We start from the raw sequence: 20,867 nt of genomic DNA on the forward strand, positions 1-20,867 counted from the left end.
AAATGTTTGTTCCTTCCCATTTTTCCCAACTGTAAAACACATACTAAACTATGAACGACAAATATGATCAAAGAGAATAGTTATAAACTTATAAAGAGTGTAGAATAACCATTTAGAGTGTCAATAACAACTTGCTTCAATTTTTATAATTGAGTATTTAACACATTTGGGTTTAGATTATTTTTAATGAGCTCTCGTTGGATCGTGACTTATAACTTTTTTTTGCTTAATTTTAAACAAATGAGAATTTCGAACGCTGAATCCCAAACCTACTCCTACCCATCACAACGTCATCTCACTTACACTCACTAGTACTGGAAATTTTGGAGAGAACAAAATAAAAATTAGGAACTAGTACTAGTGTGTGAACCAAATTTGTAGTTGCACAGATTTAGAAGCTCTATGAAAAACAATGTTCTAAAAAACGGCTTAGGCGGCCGCCTAGGCGCTGGGCAGTAGTGACCCCAGGTGTTTTCTTGCAAATTGGTTGGAAAAATCGGTTGGGCTCTAGGCAATGCTAGGCGGGCTAGGCGGCTAGGAGGTTTTTTTTTTTTTATTTTTTTTAATTAAAAAAAAATCCTATCTACATTACTATATTTCCTTATTTTCCTCCTATTTTGCATTTTATGTGGTTTTAAATTGTGAACTTATTGTACATGTGTCATCCTACAATACTCGTCACTATGGTTTTATGGCATATATGCTTAATGTGTTTTTAAATTTTGGACTTGTTGGATACTCTTTTTGCATTTTATTATTCTTTTATTATCTTATCCATGGATTTCATACAAGTTTAATTTTTTGTAAGTGTCAATATGCACTTATTTACAAGACATACAATAAATTTACCTAAATCCGCCTAGGCCACCTAAACCCTGCCTAGCCGCCTAGGTGCTAGGTGCCAACCCGCCGCCCGACTAGCGCTTAGCATTTTTTAGAACCTTGATGAAAAACAATCAACAATTACTTGAGAAAACGGGCATCTTTAGTTGACCACACTTGCATCGCGTGCAAACATTATTGGTGGGCATTTCTTCCACCGGCTTGCCTAAACCCTAGCGACAGAGACAGAGAAAGAGACGCACAACTTTCTAGGGTATTCTCCAATGTTTTGTTTCTTTCTCGTCAAACAAATTAATTCTGTAAACTTATAAATAAAATAAAACAATAAGCTTCAAACAGTAGGGACTGGACTGTCTGCCACGAAACCCATTAAGGGGCAAGGCGCCAACTGACCCTGAATTTCAGTGAATCTACATAGATGACTTGAATATTGTCTTTTTGAAGGTCGGAGCATAAGTTCTCGGATTGCTTGATAAAATGCCTCAAAAAGGAGTTGTCGTTATTTTATTATTTTTTAAATATCAACTTGGGCATTATATTGTGTTCAAGTAGTGAATTTTCTCATTTGAAAGAAATTGGTAGTCTTGTAAAAAAAGAATGGTGGAGACAGGAGGAACATAGTATCTAATTATGTGTATTTGCTAAGGGAATTGTTATTAGCACTCCAAAAATCTCATTAGAAAGAAAAATACACTTGTGAGGAGTGTAGAATGAGATTTTTGGAGTGCTAATAACAGTTCCCATTGCTAATTATATTGGTTATGATTCTACCGGTTGTTACTGTTTCAATGAAGAGAGTCTTTTCTGCTATGAATATTGTTCAAAGTCCATTGCATAATCGAATAGAGAGCAATGGTTGAGTGATACTATGGTGGTTTATACTAAAAGCAATGTTTTTCCTTCTATTGATAATGAAGCTATAATGCAGCATTTTCAAAATATGGAAACGCGTTGTGAACAATTATAACTTACATTGTAATTTGTTCTGCAAAATTATGAATGATGGAACTATAGTTTAATTTTTAAAGTTACTATATATTTAAGGAATTTTTTTGTAAACTTTTACATATGATCCTCCAAATAATTTTTCCTAGATCCACTAATGCATAAAACTATTTGGATTGGTTGCTATCATATGAAAATGAGTGACAAGGACACATCCCAATAGTCCAAACAAGCAAAAAAGATTCAAAGAGTAAATACAAGTTTTTAGAAACAAAATTTATTCATGGAGCACAATACCCTTTCATAAAATAAAATAAAAAATTTAATAGGAAGTTAGGCAAACCCACCACAGAATCAATCTGTTGGTGACGTTCTGGTAAAGGCTAGCGACCTCGGTGAGGATCAGGAGGGAGAGTGGCAAATGCGCCGTGTAAGGCGACGTAGCGGCAGGTGAGGAAGATGAAGAGTGTGGCGAGGTAGTTCTCGACGAGGATCAAGAAGATGTCGCTAGAGAAGAAGACGAGGTAGTGTAGAAGACCGGTGAAGGGAGTAAGCGACACCGTAATCGAGGACGGAGTTTCGGAATTAGGTGTTGCGGACCTCGAATACGGTCGAGTTCGGAGAGAATGGAGAAGTAGGCGACGCTGTAATCGAGGACGGAGTTCCGAAATTAGTTTTATCATTTTTTTAACAAAAAATTGATATTTTATTAATTAAATGTTTTTTATTAATTGTTTTGCCACGTGGCACAAGCTGGCAACCACGTCAGCAAAATTGTAGAATCTACTATTATCACGTCATCTGACACGCCTCGACCTAAATCAGGGCGTGCACGTGACGGCCAGCACGTCTTGATTTCGGTCGGGATGTGTCATCATCACTTAACGACTAACTTAACAGATTTTTTAACAGTTAAATAATAACTAATGTATAAGATTGAAATGTTTTAAAGATGTTGATGAGGTTGCAATTGCACACAAATTTAAGGGTGTAAAGTGTAATTTATTCTTTTTCATTTTTCCTAGAAAACAAGAAGCATTTGCAAATGAATCTTAGATATGGGGAACAATTAGATGTGGGAAATCAACCCATTGGGTTGTAATGACTATCCGTTAAGATCCGTTTAATTTGATATCATAATATAGAAGTGAGACTGATAGTGGTGATAATGATATAAGTTGAAATCAAACTAAATAGTTTGACCAAAAAAAAATCAAACTAAGGTCTTAATATGTATCCATTAACAACTCAATACAGTGATTTGTCATCTCTTAGATCATTAACATTTTGAACACCTGGGTGCATGTATAATGTCTAGACATTTCCGGTCATGTCCATCAACTATAATTGTGTGGAGACTATTAAATGGATTTTTTCCCTCTCTGATTTGTGGATATCCGTATACTCCTTTTCCTAGTTTGTGAATAGTAAAAATTAAACAAAAATTAAGAAAAATAAATCAAAGAAGAAGAAATCTAATTGAATCATTGGATCGCATCCATGTTGTTCCATAAATTATGCAGCAACCTCACGAAAATTATAAATCCCTTATAATGTTCGAAATTGAAAAAAAATAATACACGTATAATTGGGTTTTGTTTTTGGTCAAAGTAATAATTTGGATTTTTGCTGTTGTCAAACAATAATAATTTGGATTTGGTGATGCAATCTTCAGCTAGCTGGGCTCGGAGCTGACCTATAAGATGTAGGAGCGGCATAAAACTCGTAAATTATGAATTTTGATCTTCTCCGAGTGTACCTCCAATCATTGGAAATAAAGTTTAAAAACTTGAGCTTGAAAATTTTAAATTATAATTCAGAAATTATTTTTTCTGTAAAGATGATGATTTAAAAATTTAACCTTAAATTATTAAATAATAATTTTAGTCTAATTTTTTTATGAGGTAACTTTTTAAAATAAAATTTATGTAGATCATCTTAATTTATTTTTATAAACATTTTAACTTAAAAATATTTAAATTTCGATAAATAATTAAAAATCATACAAATACATAAGTATTTATAAAGTTTTAAGTGATTTGATTTAAATAATTTTTTTTTAATTATTTTAGAAGTTAGATTTAATTTTGAGCCATCAAATATTTTTTTTTCCGTTAAATTTGATCTCATTTGATTACAACAGTTGAATTATAAGTAAATGAATAAAATTTTTTTTTGAAATATGACAGTTTGGTGGGTCCAGAATAATTTAAGCCAAACTTAATTTATGAGGGGAATCTATCCCAAAGATATATTTTCTCCCCAAGACTTATTTTAGCCCAATGGTTGGAGATGGTTTGGGGGGTTTAAAGATTATATTTTAAGTTTTATCCCATGGATTGGAGATGATCTTAGTGTTTGGAGCCTAAGGACCAAGAAATTTAGGCTTTTAGTTTGTGTGAAAGAGAGATCGGAGCCCTAAGTTTGTGTGACATGGGCTAGTGAAATGAGTTAATGGGAACTGTCGGATTCAATTGAGGCTCTAGACGGTGAGATCCATAGAAGATCTATGTTCGAGTTTTATGGCCTCAGGTGGTGGTTTGTACTTACTTATAAAATGAGAATTAGTTGTGAGGCCCACACCATATCAAATTTCAACGATCCAAATCGTTTATTTTTAAAGTTGTACCGAATAGATCATCCTTACAAAATAGTAGCCAAATCGGAGATATTTGAGGCATCTAATTGAGTTCAAAGAAATTGATGAACACTATGTGCTAAGAAAATATTGAAATTTCATCACGACAATTAAATAGGCAAATGATTTCGGATTGAATTGAATTTTTACAAGAATGATCTATAAATCGAGACTTATAAAATAGATGGTTTGGATCGTTAAAATTTGATATGGAAAGAGTCTCATCACCAGTCCCCATTTAAAAAAAAAAAAAATGAAAATCGCTTCCTCTAAAGAACCTGTATATATATTGCATGAATCTTTCATAATAAAATAAAATAAAAAATTATTTTACTAGCTATGACAATGACCTGCACTTCTGCACTATTTGGAAATCCGTTTGCGGAGATTCTCCTGCGTTTTTACGTCTCTCTTTGTTTGACATTGGTAATTCGATGCTTTCTCTATCAGCTTTAAGTAAAAGATCCAGATTATCTATTAGTGCTTAATGTGTATACACATCTGAGCGCATAAAATTTTAAAAAGGGTAATGGTAATACTAGGGAAGTCAAATTTTTAAACCTAATTTGGTAAACCAAATAATGTGGTTATTGATAATTATATTATCACTTAAATGTTGATTAGCATACTTATTTCTTATTGATGACACATCATTTGATTTGTAAATTTAATTTAAAAGCTTAGTATTCTTAGTATCATTATTTTTTAAATATTTAATTTTAATAGCGACGAAATGTGAGAATTTATGTTGAAAAGTAAAGGGGTGAAAATAATAAAGATAGTAAGACCATTTAAGCTCTAAAAGAGGAACAGTGAAAAAAAGTCTAAAATTTTATTGTATAATATGAGATCCTGGTACGAGTACAATCTCTTCTGGTGTAAACAGACATGCAACTATTTGGCCAAAAGGCATCAGTGCAAAATCTTAGTCGTTTGGCCATTCTCTTCGAAAGGTGTAATATGAATTTAAGTTTGACACGGTAGAAATAATTAGGTCAAAAGGATCATGAACGGTCATCTTGAAGAATTTTGAAACTCCAGAAATTTGAAAGACACTCTCAATTTTTAATTGAATAATATGTTAAGATGATAAAGTACAATCCTAAATGTTGTTTAAGTAGTCTTAACAAACCCTATCTCCGAATAGGAAATATATTAAACAAATAACAAAAAGACCGTAAAACAGTAAACATGAATTAAACACATTAGGTCTAGAATTGACATGTCAAACTTAAGTAATGTTAATCGAACAACTTGAAAAGTTCAAAACATCTACTTTCAAATATGATAGCATCAAATAATATTTTAATCTGTGAATTACAAATTCTCCAATTACTTTTCTAAATTAAATGGGCTTCATTGTTTTAAATTTCTCGCATCTGAAATAACTCCAATTCTGTCCTTTGTCATCAACGCTTGGCGCTAACTTCAAAATCCTCAAAACCTTATTTTTTGGGTGGTGCTATTTACACACCTATTTTTACTTCCACACACCGCCTGTTAATTTATGTCATTTGATTCTCTTCAATTCATTCGATCAGCCGAAAATTAAGTGGTGTGTGTGGAAGGTATAAAGGAGTATGTGAATAACACTACCATTTTTTTCTTTACTGATGCATATGTCATTTATTATTTGATCTGTTAGTTGTTCCATATAAAGAAAGGAAAGTGATATTCATCCATCCATTTTTACCTCTCATACATCCTTGTTAATTTTTTATCACTAATCTTCATCCATTCATCTTATTCAAAAATAAGCGCATGATTAGCACTACCTTAAAGAGAATATTATTTTCACAAGCATAAATGTCTCTTTTCTGCAGTTTAATAGCAAATGGGAGAACGACAGTTGGATATTATTTTGGGACAGCTCAAGTGATAAGTGAAGAATTGATCGATCACTCAAAGGTAATGGGATCCAACTAATTGATGTCAAATATCCCCATTTAGATTCGAAAATCCAAAAGTTGAAGCAACAGGAAAGAAAAAGTTGTGGTGACCACTCGAAAAAGAAAGTTAATATTAATGTGACACCAAATTGGATTTGCATGCTTTTGCTAGCCCTTCTTTCCTCCTTGGCATCTACTACGTACTGCTTCAATCATACGTGCACGGTTGTCTTCATCCTCTCCACATTCAGCTAGCTTGATGTGCATGCCTTCCTTCCCAATCATACAACTTTATCTCATATCTTCTTATCTAATTAATCTTGGGTCGTCCTCTCTTAATTATTATAATCTTTTTCTGTGATTCATTCAGTCATCATTTCCATTGAGTCAAATTCGGTTGTTCCAACTCAGGATATTGGAACAATCAATTAATAGTTTTTTATTTTTTTATAATTTGATTAGCTCTGGTTAAGCTAGTTAGGGTTTTGTTTTTTGCTTTGAAAAATTGACCGAAATGATATTCTTCAAATCTCAATTACTCAAATTATCCATATTTTTAGTATGTCATGGATTATGATTCATTCAACAATTGACATTTAATTTTCGATCATTTGCCAAGTTTCTTTTTGTTTTTTAATTCAAACGATAATTTAATTTATTCTAACTTATGATAAGAGAGATTCGAAGTTAAGTTGAGGTATAGACACACCGCCTTAACTAATTTGGCTGCATCCATACATGCACGCTGGGAGTTAGTTGGCCATTTACTATGACCTGATTTGGTACTGAGGTGATTCTGAAAAAAGCTGCTATCAAAAAAAGCTGGGAACTGTTTTTGTGTTTGGTAAACACTCAGCTTCAGCTTTTTTTCACAGTTTTGGATGAAAAAAAGCCAAAAAAAAGAAGCTGCAAAACCCAGCTTTGAAAAACCGGCTTTTTTTCACATCTGTTTTACATAAAAGTTTACCAAACACTCTAATACTGCTTTTTCTTTTTTTCAAAAGCACTTTTACAAAAAAGTTTACCAAACACTCTGCTGCTTTATTTCACAGCAGAAGCATCTTTTTTTCAAAGCACAGCAATACCAAACCAGCCCTATATATGATGTGGATGATTAATGACTTGTTTAAAATTATAGGTGGGTCAAGGTTTGTCTGCATGTATATGTATGTAAGCACTATAAAGGATTCCATGGGGTCCTCGACCTAATTTGAGCACTTTCAGTTTCATGTAAGCAAGAACAACGCATTTAGGGCATTGGGGGAATGGGGTCCATCCATGCATCATGCATATAAGTGCTGCACTTTCACCAAATTTTCTGGTAGGATTCGAAGCATTGAGATTCTCTCTAAATTGCTGTGTTTAAGGTAGCTAGATTAAGAAACTTGGGTTGTTCAAGAGATAGATCTGAATCGTTCGAAGACTTCGTTTTTTGTGAGGTGGGCTAATACAATGGACTAATCAGGACTACATGATTTAAATTGAACGATCCAGATTTTTGAGCTCAACTGCACCGAATACAGAAATCCATAAAGGATCTCAACTCGGATTTGAACTCTGAGGACGTTTTTCTTTGTCACAATTTTTGTGTGAAATAGTAGCTCACTCAAATATGATTTAATTGGTTGGAGTTTAATTTACTTGCAGAACTCAAATTCTAAATCCTTTCTCTCATCTTCTCTCTGTCTGTTCCTTGCATTACAAGAAGTTGTATTAGAAACTCAGCAAAGGAAGTATCTTTTTCTTGCAGGATTGCTTAGACAGAAGGTGTGACTTGCTTTATAGTTTATAGTAATAAAAGCACATATTTAGTTCTAGATGCTGCTAATCTTTTAGGGCTGCTAAGCATATTTTTCTCCGGTCTAACCACTCATCTCTGGTATCTTAAAGCGACTTCACTTTAGCTAGTGAAAGATCAGAATTTTGGCTAGGAAAACCAAGACCTATGCAATCGTCCCCTTGAAGAGAAAATTGTGTATGGTAGGCAGATCTTACGCATAACGATAATATCTTCAGCACCTAACCTGAAATAATCGGGTTGCATTCAAAATTTTCTCCATGCAAATGGTGAGTCGAACTTCATTGTCTTTCAACAGCACACCGTTTGAATTTATTCCTTCAAAGATTATGGATTGAGGCATAAAGAAAAGCTAGCTTTCTTTAAACACACTTCTCAAGTTATTTATAAAGAGTAGGTGGAGAGATTCTTGGCTATCCCAACGATATTTATTCTTCTTCCATCTCTGATAATGTAACAGTATTTTTTATTCTTATATTTCTCATCACGCAAATTATTTAGCATCTATAAAAATGCGTTATTGGTAACTCAATTCTTTTTCTTTATTTCTTTGTAAACAGAAAGGGCTTGGCGGCCGGCTCAAGATTTACTCGTGATTGGTAATGACATAACCAAGAGCGGGGTAGAGGGACAAGGTTATACGTTTGGATCACAGAGGTGACAAGGTGAATAAATATATCTGCATTATATTTTTATCCTAAAGAAATATAGGAGATGTATTTTGCCCGTGTGCTAGGGTTTAGAATCCTCCAAGTAGGTGGTGGTAGGCTACTAGTCTAATAATTAGAGCAAACATGAGTTACCAAAAACAAAACAATTTATTGTTTAATTAGTTTGTCAATTTCCAAAATAAATGACCACCATTTTCGTCTAATAACTCCAAAATATAATATTAACACGCAAAACACACCCCATCCACTGTATTATATTTCTGCAAAATCCTGTGGACACTAGAACAACAAAACAAAAAGATTTTGCCCTTTTAGTTCTTAACTTATTCAATTCTTTAAATTACACTTTCCCCCATCAAATACCATGAAACTGCAAAAATGCCACTCTAGATATTTGTAGGATTTTCTTCCTTTCTCTTTCCATCTTCTCTTCTCTTCTCATATTCTTTATTTTGTTTTTTTTTTTTTAAATAAAAAATTAACATAAAACATTAACGTGATTTAATCCTTTAAATAAAGGAAATAAAAAAAAGAGAGAAAAAAAAAATTTTCCAACTCCTATTTGGGTTCCAGGCAAACACCAATGATTCACTGACAAGTGAGGAGCTTGCAGTCTTACAGTTGATGGGTTGCAGTTTAATTGCTGTGTCAGACTATAAATTGGTTCCGAGATGAGTGTCAAGTGTTAAAGAATTTTTCAGCGAGTGCATGCTTGTTTACAGATCACTACTTTTCCCCCACTTCCAGTATCTTCTTCTCTCTCAGATACAGCCAAGTGGAGACGATGACCTCCTCAGAAAGTTCCACCTCTGCATCTCTCTAGAACAAAAGAGCTTTTTGGCTGAAAGAGAAAACCAAACTCAAACCTACCATTTGTTTTCACAAAATATAAAGAAATTAGGACCCATTTTCTCTCTCTCCTCCTCTCTTTCTCTCTCTAAAACCTCCCACCTCCATGTTCTATTCTGCAGCTCCAATTCCTTGTTCCCAACCACCCTACCATTCTCTATATTATTTTTTCTGGTATTTTGTTTTTTGTTTATTTGTTTGCATTGGTTTTAAACTACTACTAGTTCTACAAGAAAACAGATAAAAATCCAATCTTTACCGTTTTTTCTGTCAAAATTCTTTGTACTCTCTACTTGGGTGAAGTGGGGAGGGTGTTAATCCACCTGGGGTTTCTTTATTTTCCTTGAAAGAATGGGTTTTGTATAATTTCTAGAGTTGAGTGCCAGTCATGGATCTGGAGGGTGTGATCCGCAGCCATCCAATCAAGGTAATACGTTTGGCAGAGTGTAGGCAGTGTGAGTATTTCACTACCCCAATTCAAATTCTCAGCTTTTCTGATAATCGCTTCTTGTGCTTCTGCTTTTGCTTAATTGTTGCAGAAGGATTCATGGAAGACGGTGTTAACTCTGGCTTACCAGAGCCTGGGAGTAGTTTATGGAGATTTAAGCACTTCTCCTCTCTATGTCTACAAAAGCACTTTTGCAGAAGACATTCACCACTCAGAAACCAATGAGGAGATTTTTGGGGTTCTCTCGTTTGTGTTCTGGACGCTGACGCTGATTCCATTAGTGAAATATGTGTTTATTGTGCTTAGAGCCGACGACAATGGCGAAGGTGGGACTTTTGCTCTGTATTCTCTGCTTTCCCGGCACGCCCGGGTGAGCTCCTTGCCCAATTGCCAGCTGGCGGATGAGGAGCTGTCGGAGTACACAAAAGATGGGGTTGTTCCGACAGCGAACAGCGCTTTCGGGTCGAGTTTGAAATCGACATTGGAGAAGCATAAGGCGCTGCAAAAGGTGCTGCTTGTTCTGGCTTTGATTGGAACTTGTATGGTTATTGGTGATGGGGTGCTCACACCAGCAATTTCTGGTACTTTTGAGGTTATATATATGATGATATTAGTTTTTGGGTTTTAAATATGGAAATTGGGATTTGAATGATGAGAATTTGCTTCTTGTGGGTGCAGTGTTTTCCGCGGTTTCGGGGTTGGAGCTCTCCATGTCGAAAGAGCAGCATCGTTGTAAGTTATTCGTCGCTGGAGCTTTTAATTTGATCCTGCAAATCATTTACATTGTTTTAGGAGAAGATTGAATTTAAGGGTGGTTGATGTTCTCTGCATTCTTCTTTATCCGGATAGAATATAACTTTCGAATTCTAATTTAGGAGCAGCTAATAGAAATGTTGGATATTAAAATATGCACAGCGGAAACATAACTTCATGATCGATGCAGAAGAACTTAGAAAATGATATTGTTGAGTAGTTAATCAGGATTAGGATCGCTAACACGGCTAAGAGAATTCTAAAAAAGTGAAGCTGCTTAGTGATAAGATGTTTTGGCTCGTTGGTTCACAGAATTTCTTTGCATCTGTACTGAATATATCTGCAAAGAGACTTTTAACATACGCAAATCATGGTTTGGAATCTAAATCTAACTTTTAGCACATGCTAATCCAAAATAGCGGTTGCTCTAGATTTCAGAAGCTTTTTCTTGGTTTCTATTGCATAGACGTGAAGTTAGTGACAAGCAGGCAATACCAAATTTTAGAAAAATGAAAACATTATCGCGGGGACCCCTACAAAAATTAAGACAAATTAGCCTGCTTTAAGTAAAGTCAGATCACCATCAAGCTAATAAAAAATAATTTGAATGATTAGTGCAACACCCGGTTAGTTTTGTCTGTTCTTTTTTCAGTCAACATTTGGTTAAATTTGTTTTTAGGAGACAAAGTTTAATTTTCATGAGAGTAAAAAGTCTTGTCTTTTATAAAGTAAAAAGATGTAATGTAGCTATAAGATGAAGAAGAAGGGTGATTAATTTAGGATGACTTTTCGATTAGATTATAAATTATGACCTGAGTCCTCTGATCAGGCATGCATAAGTGCGACTTTGTGATCGAGCCTTGACCCACTTGCTGCTGGCTAAAACATTTGATTAACCAGAATGAAGTCACCATCTTATCATTATATTTTCAAGTGCCTCTACTGTTCTAGTTATATTATCACCTTATACCAGTCACACTGTACATTTGTGTGTTTTTCTAACAATTAGCATTGTTTAACCTCTTTTGTCGGTGATCCTGCCGACTTTAATTCTCTTGTGCTTGCTAACAGAAAATTGTCAATTGGACTTTGAGCAGTCATTTAATCAAATAGTGTAGCCTTAGCTTGTGATGTTTGAAACAGCAATTCAAAGCTCAAAGCTGATGTTGCATCTCCCTTTTAGCATATGCATGTTAAGATATAATACAATAAGAATTTACTATTCTCGTTATTTTTCCTGCCTCGTATCTTCATACTGCTTTATGCACATTCCTACTATCTCGATTAGCAACCAGATAGTTTACCTACATATTGATTATCATTTATCTGCTTATTGTAATTCCTTATTGTATCTTGCTTCTGCAGATGTTGAAGTCCCTGTTGCTTGTGTCATCCTCATATTTCTGTTTGCCCTTCAACATTACGGGACTCACCGAGTAGGGTTCTTGTTTGCACCAGTTGTGATCACATGGCTTTTGTGCATCAGTTCCATTGGTGTATACAACATCATTTACTGGAATCCCCATGTTTATCAGGCACTCTCTCCATACTACATGTACAAATTTTTTAAGAAGACTCGAAAAGGAGGTTGGATGTCCTTGGGCGGTATACTGCTGTGCATGACAGGTACAAGAGTATGTTAGTGAATCATCTTTTCATGGATGCTTATTTCTACCTTCTCTGACATTATCTTGTTTATCTTTTGAAGGCTCGGAAGCTATGTTTGCTGATCTTGGACACTTTTCACAGACGTCAATCAAGGTATCCAAACTGAATAAAGCTATATTTGTCGAATGGAGATTTTCATCTCTACTAAGTAGTCTGTCACATTCACCTTGCAGATTGCTTTCACGTTTGTGGTGTATCCGTCCTTGATTCTAGCATACATGGGACAAGCTGCATACCTTTCTAAGCATCATATCATAGAAAGTGATTATCGAATTGGATTTTATGAATCAGTTCCTGGTAGGTGTCTAGCCATACTTGTAGTAGTTGTGACTGTAAAATTTGAGATTAAGCTAATTAGGATTCTCTCCTTGTCTCAGAGAAATTAAGATGGCCTGTCTTGGCAATAGCCATACTTGCTGCGGTGGTGGGAAGTCAAGCAATCATAACTGGAACTTTCTCGATAATCAAACAATGTTCTGCCTTGGGTTGCTTTCCGAGGGTCAAAATTGTCCACACGTCTTCGAAAATACACGGTCAAATTTACATCCCCGAGATTAACTGGACTTTGATGTTTCTATGCTTGGCTGTTACCATTGGTTTTAGAGACACAAAGGCCATGGGAAATGCATCAGGTACCGTCCACTTCAACCTAATATTTTGGCTCGTTCGTGTGTGTTAGCTTTTGTATAATGTATTTATGTCTTACCTTCATATAGGTTTGGCTGTTATAACCGTCATGCTGGTAACTACCTGCCTTATGTCTCTAGTCATAGTCTTGTGCTGGCACAAAAGCCTCTTCTGGGCAATTTGCTTTATATTATTCTTCGGCTCCCTTGAGGCACTCTACTTCTCAGCATCGCTCATGAAGTTTCGTGAAGGGGCTTGGGTCCCGATTGCTCTTTCATTCATCTTCTTAATGGTTATGTATGTTTGGCACTACGGCACCTTCAAGAAATATGAGTTTGACGTCCAAAATAAAGTCTCCATCAACTGGCTCCTCAATTTAGGTCCTACTCTAGGGATTGTTCGAGTCCGGGGGATTGGCCTTATACACACTGAGCTCGTCTCTGGGATCCCGGCTATTTTCTCTCACTTTGTTACCAACCTCCCTGCTTTCCATCAGGTTGTAGTTTTCCTCTGCATCAAATCCGTCCCAGTCCCACATGTCAGACCCGAGGAAAGATTCTTAGTGGGAAGAGTTGGTCCAAAGGAATACCGGCTATATAGATGCATAGCACGCTATGGTTACCGTGATGTTCACAAGGATGACATGGAATTCGAAAGAGATCTGATTTGTAGTATTGCAGAGTTCATTCGGTCAGAGAGACCAGAATGCAATCTGAGTCTAGTAAAATTGGAAGATGATGAGAAAATGACAGTTGTTGGGACGTCATCATCAAATTTAGACGGCATAAGATTGTCTGTAGATGAACCGGATTCCTCCGAAATAGCAAGCACCTCAGAGTTGCAGGAGATAGGGCCTACCGAAAAGGTAAAGAAGAGAGTGAGGTTCGTTGTTCCAGAAACCCCACGAATCGACAGGGAAGCAGTAGGGGAGCTGCAGGAACTGATGGAAGCAAGGGAGGCAGGAATGGCATTTATATTAGGCCACTCTTACGTGAAGGCGAAGAGAGGATCAAGTTTTATGAAGAAAATAGTGATCAATTTCGGGTACGATTTCTTGAGGAGGAATTTTCGAGGGCCGAGTTATGCTTTGAGCATTCCTCATGTATCTACTCTAGAGGTTGGGATGGTCTACCACGTATAATTCTGCGTATACGGTACAACTTTGTAATCAAATGTTTTTCTTTGGGTTTGTTTTATTTTTCTTCATATTTTTGCTGTTGCAGTCATATTTTATGCTGCCCTTTGCACTGTAAAAACTTGTATAGCTCTTAGGCAATAATGCAAAGTGCTTCTGGTGGTACTGACTTCTGAGCATGCTTTTCCCAGCAGTACATATGTGCCAACATCAATAAGAGACTTGGGTTTTGGGCTTTTTAGTTGGGTTCAGTTTGTAAAGTTTTAGCACATTGTTCTAGATCAAATTCAGTATTTTTTTCGAGCGATATTCTAATCTAAAGCTGTAGAGGATTCTCAAGCATAGAGAGGAGAGTGCATTGTTCTAACTAATTTTTCGACGTCCATGTTTGCAATTCATTGTTTCATCTAAAGTGGTAAACTACTTTCATCATTAGATACTAGAAAGATAGGGTAGTGTTATCCACTCATTTTTACACACATCTTTCAATCTCTGGTCATTCAATCGGATTTGAAGATCTATGCTAAAACTTGACAAGGGTGTGAGAGGTAAAAATGAGTGCGTAAATAACACTGACCTTGCAAAAATAAATGTGATAATGATGGAATGGGAGTCTTTGCTAATTATGGACCACAATCATGAATGTTGAAAGCCCTACTCCAAAAGAAACCTCAGAAGGACATGAGAGAGGTTTATTTACACTGAGATGTCAAGCGGATATTTAAAATCAGTTATGTTATGTGTTTTAACTTACTAGCATGATAGTACGTGATTGAGTTTCGATAACTGCTACAATGACATTTTGTTTCTCTTTAAGAGAAGGAAGAAAGAAAAAATATGATTTTGTTGACCAATGAAAGAAAAACAAAGATTCAAAGAAGGTTAAAAAATATTGTCACGACCACTTTGGTTTGTTAGCATATGACACATGAGATCTAAGCACATGTGAGATGAGGGTGAAGAAACAAAAAGACAGCATTAAACAAAAGCATCAAATGAAGAACAAATAATTGAAGTTGGAGAGTTGTAAGTTGTTTTCTTGTACAAGTTTCGTCACTCCAATTTCTGTGGATGCTCCAACACTGCACAATATCAGCTGATGATCCCATGAACAACCACACCCTTACGACGAAATGACATTATTACCCCTGGAGACTAGAACAGAGGTACTCTAATCCAATCACGCAATGTCATGTAAAAAAACTTAATGATATAATGCGTTATTGACTAGAGATGCCGTGAAATAAAATAAGTTGCCCTCCTAAAGAAGTGAGCACCCACTGTAATTAATTAACAACGGATTGGTTAGCACAAATTTAAGACTGAAAAAAGTAAAGACAGAGCATATGATTCCCTCCTCTTGCTTTCATTGCACTAGCAGTGAGACCCCTCTCTCTCTCTCTCTCCCCTTTGCCTTTACCTTTTCCTTTCCTTAACACTGAACTCCATTGTGTTCAAAATTCAGTATCACCAAACCTTCCAAATTCACCATACCCACTTTGTCTCTTTTACCTTCTTTCTCTCTCCTCTCTCTCTCTCTATAGAAAGATTCATTCTCACTGAGTAATTTGTAGAAAAAGTGGCAGAACACTGTCTGTGGGGTCTCCTACTTAAGTGGGGTTACTACAAGCTCAGAGCTTGTGAGTGAGTGAGTGAGTATTCTTCTGCTCTTAGAGCTCTGATCAACAAAACCAACATCAATGGTGAGGAATTGGGTTGCATTGCTTCTGATTTTTCTTCTGCTCTCTGGGGATTTCTCATCAGGAGTAGCTGCCTCACCTCCTGCAAGTGAGTGAAGTTTCCATCTTTATCCCCCATTCTGCTTCAAATTTGGCTTTGCTTCAATTGGTAATCTTGTAATTTCGCGTATATGTATATGTGTATGTATATGCAGAAATTGTAACTGGGATTGTCACCAATGTGATTTCTGCTCTTGTCAAATGGCTCTGGTCACTGAAATCCACCACAAAAACCAGTTCAGGTATTTTTCCCAACTCAGATTTACCAAATTTTCGTATTTTTATGGTTGTTGATGTGGTAATTAGAGAGTGCTTCTTTGGTTGTTAGTTTGGTAATTAGAGAGTGTTCCTTGAAATGGTGAGGTTTATGAGGTTGATGGGGTTCAATTTTTCAGCTGTTTCCAGCCGTTCGATGATGAAATTTGAGGGTGGATACACCGTGGATACGGTGTTTGATGGAAGTAAGCTCGGAATTGAACCACACTCGGTTGAAGTGTCCCCAAGTGGAGAGCTTCTGGTTTTGGACTCCGAAAATAGTAACATCTACAAGATCTCAATGCCACTGTCTCGATGTAAGCCGCTTTCGCTGCCTTATTTCTCGAATTATACCATCATATCACTGCTCTTGTTGCTTGTTTTATCAACATATATCCAGGGACTCAATTCTAGTTCACCCTAAACTAATCTAAACTGCGGGAGGGAGATTCAAACTCGGGTGCATACTAGGCAATGTGGCTTCGCCCATGTCAGTTCACCCTAACAGTTAAAACTTTGTATTCGGGTTGATGCGCAAGACATTAGCATTGTTTTTCTGATTCCTTTCTTTTCTTCTACTCTTGCCAAATTCCATTCATTTATAAAAAGTACTGTTGCTGCTTTTATGTGCTTTTGTTTAGTGGAAGACTCTACTTTCTGGATAATCAAGTGCTATCTTTTTGGAGATTTACTTTCTTTTTCTTTTGGTTTGTGACCAGGATTCTCTAATCACCAGTTTAACTTCTTGTTTACTCATCTTAAACTTCTTTTTTTAACCTAAGCTAGATTTAACTACTTTGTGTACTTTAACGTGGGAAACTTGGGTTTGTTATACTTCATGTTATACCTTTAAGCTCCTTCAAAATAAAATCTTTGTTGTTTATCGGTTAATGATTCGCGATTTCACTTTTTTCTTTCGTAATTTCAGCTTTATTTGCATTCGAGTATAATCAATCATCAAAACCATCTAAAGAAAGAGAAGATAAACCTTGAGATTTACTTTATTTATTATCAATGAAATATGCAAATATAGTCTTCAAACTATCTCTTTCGTTATAGAAGTAGTTTCAGTACAGTTCCTGGTTTAATGCTTGCTTGCTATCTGTTTTATTTATTTTGGTAGAACCTATCATTCTTTCATATGCTGAATGAATGATGGTTTGCAGATAGCCGACCCAAGCTGATTTCTGGATCACCTGAGGGGTACTCTGGGCATGTGGACGGGAGGCCAAGAGAAGCAAGAATGAACCACCCAAAAGGGCTGACTCTGGATGATAGAGGAAATATTTATATCGCAGACACAATGAATATGGCTATCAGGAAGATAAGTGATGCCGGTAAGTCTTTGGATGTTTAAGGCATCATAGTGGTTAAGGAATCACCACTTTCTTCTGTAATTGTTGTGTCAAATGTAATGGCACAAAACACTTATTTCACCTTTGTATAGGGGTTACGACTATTGCTGGTGGACAATGGAGCAGAGGAGGTGGTCATGTTGATGGTCCAAGTGAAGACGCAAAGTTTTCTACTGATTTTGATGTGGTATACGTAGGCAGCAGCTGCTCTCTTTTGGTCATAGACAGAGGAAACCAGGCGATTCGGGAGATCCAACTCCACTATGATGACTGTAATGACCGCTACGATGGAACTTTCGGTTTAGGTATGTAACTAAAACAGTTTGGACTTTCAACACTGTAATTTGCTTTTAGGTGATGCTGATCTTTAAAATATGTTCTCCATCATTGCAGGAATAGCAATGCTGATGGCAGCTGCATTCTTTGGTTACATGCTGGCATTGCTGCAGCGTAGGGTGCAAGCAATGTTTTCGTCAAATGATGCAAGTTATTTACAGGACCAAAGAACTCCTATACATAGGGCTGCAACAGTAGCACCATATCAGATGCCTCCAAAATCCGTCAGGCCCCCTTTAATTCCAAATGAAGATGAACCCGAGAAACTGGATGACGGCTTCTTTGGTTCACTAGGAAAGATCGTTCTCAACACTGGCTCGTCTGTGGCTGAAATCTTTGGGGGAGTATTTACGGGCTTTAGAAGTAAGCCCCGACAATTTCACATACAGCAGCAGTATCATCAAACTAATGAACATTCAAATGCTTGGCCCGTGCAAGACAGCTATGTTATTCCAGACGAAGACGAGCCTCCATCAATAGAAACCAGATCCCCAACCCCGAATAAAACCTATCCATACATGACCAAAGACCTAGAGAAGCCTCGCCGTTCGAAGCAAAGTCAAGCCTACTATAATTCATGGGAGGGCGAATATCAGCAACATCAACAGCAATATCAACACCAACAACAACAACAACAACAACAGCAACAACTTCAGATTCAGCTGCAGCAGCAGCAACGACACCATATGCAGATGCAAATGCAGATGCAGCAGCATCAGCAACAGCAGCAGCATCACAGGCATTACTCAACAAACCCAAATACATACTACGAGAAGAGCAGCGAGACAAATGAGATTGTGTTTGGGGCGGTTCAAGAACAGGATGGACGGCGTGAAGCTGTGGTGATAAAGTCAGTAGACTATGGAGATTCTAGGTATAACCACCACAACATTCGACAGCGTTTCAATTATGTGGGTTATAATTCCTCTGGTTACTGATTATCCCATCAAAAAACACAAGAATATCATCCCTTATGTTGTATTTCTTATTTTCTCAAGGAAATGTTTGCTTTTCCAGAGTTGTCATCAAGGAAATGTGCAAGTTTTATAGCTCTGATTAGGTGTGTATTTTTCTCTGTCTAGAGATCCAAAGAATCAAAGTGGTTTTGATTTGCAGACCTAAGCCGCAGTGGGTAATTCGGGTGTGGTTTACAGCCATGGATCACGAAATCTTGTTGACAAACAGGCCCATAAAATATAATTCTTAGCTTATACCATATGGGCCATCTTGTATTAAGATTTCTTAACAAAGCTCTCTTTTTAAATGAAAAATAATAAATTTGTGTTCCAACATTTATTTTTTTTAACAATCGATATTATCTATACTAAAGAGAAGGAAATGGACTTAGCCTCATAATAGACTAGCAATAATATAGCCTTAAGATCTCTTATTTACCAGTAAAAAAGAATACCACTACATCGTAATAACCTCAACTTATCAAAACAAAAATAAAATTTAAATATGAAGCATCTGTTTGATAAACCATTTAAATTTTTTGTCAAGCTAGGTTCAGTTAACGATATTGAAAAAAAGAGAGGCAAATATCGGCTTTTTTTTTTTTTTTTTTTTTTCCATTTTCCGTGGGGTTGGATATTTATCATTCCCAAATTCCAGCCCACTGGAGGTGAAAATTGGTTCATAGGTTTTAAATTGACCATTTCAAGACAATTTATATTTTTCATTGGAGATGCTCGTAGTATGTAAATTCGAAGACATGTAACTCTCTACTAGAACGATGAATTAATTAAAGAATGTAACTTTTTTACACAAGTATAATTGACTTCCTTGTTCCTCCTAGATCATGATCACCTGAACTAGGAATTCAAACAGTTTCTTATTTTCTGATCACTACCACAATATCGTATAACACTATCAGCTAGCTCTGCTGCATTTGAACCCTGAAGACTAGAGTAGCTAGCTAGGACTAGGAGCTAGCACACCTTCGTTTGTTTTGCATGGAATATTAATGGCCTGCGCCGGGGCTTGGACCAGAATTCTTGATTCCCCAGAGGGAAAGAACATCGGCAAAGTAATTACCAACGCCGCCTCCGCTCTGACCGGCGGCCTTCCTTGGATTGTGGTGCACCGGGTGGCTGTGACTGTGATGATGAATCTGGTGATGAACGGGAGAACCATGCACGTCAAGAGGACGGGCTTCGACTGCGGCAGAGAGCAAAATGAAGCTCACCACAAGTAGGGCAACAACGAAACGGTGGCGGCTAATGATTTCTCTGGCCATGATTTCTGGAGAATATTTGAGTCACTAGTGCTAATGAGTCGAATGATTTTGTTTTGAAGTTATAAAAATTTGTGAAGGAGGGTTTGGTATTTATAAGAGAAATATGGTAAGCTTGTTTTGTTTGACTAAAAAATGGAGGAAAATATTAGTTTGAATTTTAGTGCCCATACAAACGCGTATGAGAAGTGGTTTCATGTGAGGAAACATGGATGAAACTGAAAACCTAACGGAGAAAGATTCAAAGTCTTGAAGAGGAAATTAAATGGAAAAATAGGACTGACTTTCTAGCTGGGTATAGTATAATTTGTATAATTTGTACCCAGTGACCTATTCAATCAGTCGTCCAATTTTTTCTCGGTTTGACCAATAGCCATCATGCCCCTATATCGATCACTTTTTTTGCACAAATTTTGTCACAATTTCTGTAGAGCTGACTCCAATTTTAATGATCCAAAACGTTTATAATTTAGAATATCAAATAATCCTGCAAAAAATTAGATAAATGTAAAATCATTACGACATTTATTTATAGTGAAGAAAATGAACGAATACAATTATACAAAAAAAACGTAAACCCTTAATCCAATGGTCAATATGATTTTAGATTTTGGTGATTTTTGGTTGGCATGATATTTGAGGAAAAACCTAAAAGAGAAACGATTCGGATCGTTAAAATACA

The 20,867-nt window shown here is 36.2% G+C and overlaps 2 protein-coding genes across 2 annotated transcripts; both read left to right on the forward strand.

Moving 5' to 3' along the window:
* The first annotated feature begins 9,233 nt into the window (after positions 1-9,233).
* On the forward strand, positions 9,234-14,505 carry LOC137749497 (potassium transporter 8). The gene is made up of 8 exons (XM_068489597.2): positions 9,234-10,060; positions 10,173-10,662; positions 10,760-10,813; positions 12,200-12,460; positions 12,543-12,595; positions 12,676-12,799; positions 12,880-13,134; positions 13,219-14,505. The coding sequence occupies exons 1-8, from the start codon at positions 10,022-10,024 to the stop codon at positions 14,268-14,270; spliced, it is 2,328 nt and encodes a 775-aa protein (XP_068345698.2). The 5' UTR covers positions 9,234-10,021; the 3' UTR covers positions 14,271-14,505.
* Positions 14,506-15,539: 1,034 nt separating this feature from the next.
* On the forward strand, positions 15,540-19,064 carry LOC137708174 (uncharacterized). The gene is made up of 6 exons (XM_068447183.2): positions 15,540-16,052; positions 16,159-16,245; positions 16,399-16,575; positions 17,425-17,595; positions 17,706-17,918; positions 18,007-19,064. Exons 1-6 carry the CDS (start codon positions 15,965-15,967, stop codon positions 18,885-18,887), a joined length of 1,617 nt encoding a protein of 538 aa, XP_068303284.2. The 5' UTR covers positions 15,540-15,964; the 3' UTR covers positions 18,888-19,064.
* The last annotated feature ends 1,803 nt before the right edge of the window (positions 19,065-20,867 follow it).

This window comes from Pyrus communis, chromosome 17 (genome assembly GCF_041283825.1).
Source record: "Pyrus communis isolate YQ-2024b chromosome 17, ASM4128382v1, whole genome shotgun sequence".
Lineage (NCBI taxonomy): Eukaryota > Viridiplantae > Streptophyta > Magnoliopsida > Rosales > Rosaceae > Pyrus > Pyrus communis.

Excerpts from the sequence above, each read along its gene's own strand:
- LOC137749497 (XM_068489597.2), top strand. The coding sequence starts at position 10,022 with ATGGATCTGGAGGGTGTGATCCGCAGCCATCCAATCAAG. Across the intron at positions 10,061-10,172 it reads TCCGCAGCCATCCAATCAAG|AAGGATTCATGGAAGACGGT; the intron begins GTAATACGTTTG and ends TAATTGTTGCAG. Across the intron at positions 12,596-12,675 it reads TTTCACAGACGTCAATCAAG|ATTGCTTTCACGTTTGTGGT; the intron begins GTATCCAAACTG and ends TTCACCTTGCAG.
- LOC137708174 (XM_068447183.2), top strand. The coding sequence starts at position 15,965 with ATGGTGAGGAATTGGGTTGCATTGCTTCTGATTTTTCTTCTGCTCTCT. Across the intron at positions 17,596-17,705 it reads CAGGAAGATAAGTGATGCCG|GGGTTACGACTATTGCTGGT; the intron begins GTAAGTCTTTGG and ends ACCTTTGTATAG. Across the intron at positions 17,919-18,006 it reads CGATGGAACTTTCGGTTTAG|GAATAGCAATGCTGATGGCA; the intron begins GTATGTAACTAA and ends CCATCATTGCAG.